This window comes from Gastrolobium bilobum, unplaced genomic scaffold (assembly GCF_033153095.1).
Source record: "Gastrolobium bilobum isolate Gb01-03AN ecotype WA unplaced genomic scaffold, APGP_CSIRO_Gbil_v1 utg8016, whole genome shotgun sequence".
Taxonomy (NCBI): domain Eukaryota; kingdom Viridiplantae; phylum Streptophyta; class Magnoliopsida; order Fabales; family Fabaceae; genus Gastrolobium; species Gastrolobium bilobum.
This window is the reverse complement of record NW_026895100.1, coordinates 1-1930: the sequence shown is the minus strand read 5'-3', so window position 1 is coordinate 1930 and position 1930 is coordinate 1. Positions and strand designations below refer to the sequence as shown.

Sequence of the window (1930 nt, the reverse complement as noted above, 5' to 3'; positions counted from 1 at the left end):
CCGTAAATCCATGAGCATCCTCCACTATTGAATTATTAAAACCCAGCTTTTTTATTATCTGTTTTGCTTTTGAACCACTTACTCGAGGTTCAAGAATAGCTGCCACCTCAATCTTATGCCTTCGAACCATCATTTGAAACGTTGATTTGAAGCACTTTTTAGCCGCCCTGCGGCAATTCCATGTAACTAAAGACATTAATCAATGGTAATTTGGCAGGATTGTGGATCCACTGCCATCCCATTGTCATTGCACTGAGTTTCAGATTCTGAAATCATCTCCATCTCAATATTGAGCTTATGGTTTATTGGGATATGCTTTCCTTTATCTCTACTTGGATCAAGCGCTTTTGGTTGGGACAAGCCATGATCTAAGCTGTTGATATTTTGACCATCCTTATCCACCTCCATTTGATAACAATCTTTGTTATAATCAGCAACAATACTCCTAGCCACCATGGAATCTCCACCGCTTTTACCTCCAATGTCCTTACTATTATGAATCGCAACTTGCCTCCTCAAGTTCGTTGTATTATTGTTTGAGGTACCTCTGGCAACTATCTTCCCATTTATTTGATTCTCTTTTTCATGACCTGTCGTAATCCCACTTAACGTAAATCGGTTGAGGTGTTCCTGTAATTCAACATTAGGACGGCTTCTAGGGTTTCTGTGTTTGGACCCTTGAGATGTACTAATATCAATATTAACAGGAGGGCCCACCATATTGACGTCATTTATAACAGCATCCGGATTAGTCGTTGGGATATCATGAGTAATATCATCTTCATTAGAGCCCATTAAAGCAGCGTAACGGGAATTTGATTGATTATCAATCATAACCGGCTGATTTGATTGCGGTTGATTACTCCCTTGATTACTCCCTTGATTATTCCCTTGATTATTCCCTTGATTACTCCCTTGATTACGCCTTGAGTTGACGTTGCACCACCATCCAAGGACCTAATCCATTTTTCTGAAACTCAGCCTCATCTTTTTTCCCGTCTTGAGTTTGCTGATTATCATTTCCTTCAACTGGTATCTCAGGACAACAATCTTTACTATGTCCATAGCACCCACAATGGAAACAAATAAGGCCTAAACCTTCATATTCTATCTGTTTAGTTGCTCCGTCCAACACATATTCACCCTTCAAAGGCTGAGCAAGATCCAATTCCACGCAAATTCGAGCAAACTGTCCTCTTACATGCTCATTAGTTGTCTTATCGATCTTCAACATTTTACCTAGCCAGTTACCAATACGGCGGAAAAAGGCTTCATCATAATACTCCAGTGGGATACCCGGTAATCGCTCCCAAGCTGCAATCTTCATCACACTTGCAGCATTTGGTCTAAAAGCTGGCTCCCAACGTCGGAGTGATAAATAATGGCCTAAAATAATCCAAGGACCACCATTTAGAGCAAAAAGAAGATCATCTTTGTTGCTAAATTGCACCACATAGAATCCATTACCTACATCTGTAACGTTAATCTTTCCAGCTCTAGCCCATAGTATTTCAATCTTCTTTTTCATGAAAGCCACTCCTGTATTCCTTCCAAGTAGTTTTACAATGAGAGCTTTTTCCCAAACCTTCAGCATTCTTGTTCTTGCTTTTCTAGTACAACCAAAATGAGTTCTACCATCTTCCTCTGTCCACATTTTAATCCCACCATAATTCACATCCTCTTCCTCCGCAGGTGCACTTTGATCAACATTTTCTTCCAAATTCCAATCCATTCCTTCCCAGTCATCTGTTTCACCATTGTGTTGCATGAGCATCTCTCGCCAAGTCATCTTTTTATTACCGTCGTCAACCATCCAAGATTCATGTCTAGGAACCCTAGACTGTGATTCAGTAAACACCCTATCTCCATCTTTATTTCTCTTATTACTCCTACGTAGTAGATCTTCTTCTTCTTTTGAAGTTTGGCCTTC

The 1930-nt window shown here is 40.1% G+C and overlaps 1 protein-coding gene across 1 annotated transcript; it reads right to left on the bottom strand.

Moving 5' to 3' along the window:
* Positions 1-919: 919 nt before the first annotated feature.
* LOC133303805 (uncharacterized) lies at positions 920-1789 on the bottom strand. The gene has a single exon (XM_061503800.1). It carries the CDS (start codon positions 1787-1789, stop codon positions 920-922), a length of 870 nt encoding a protein of 289 aa, XP_061359784.1.
* Positions 1790-1930: the final 141 nt, after the last annotated feature.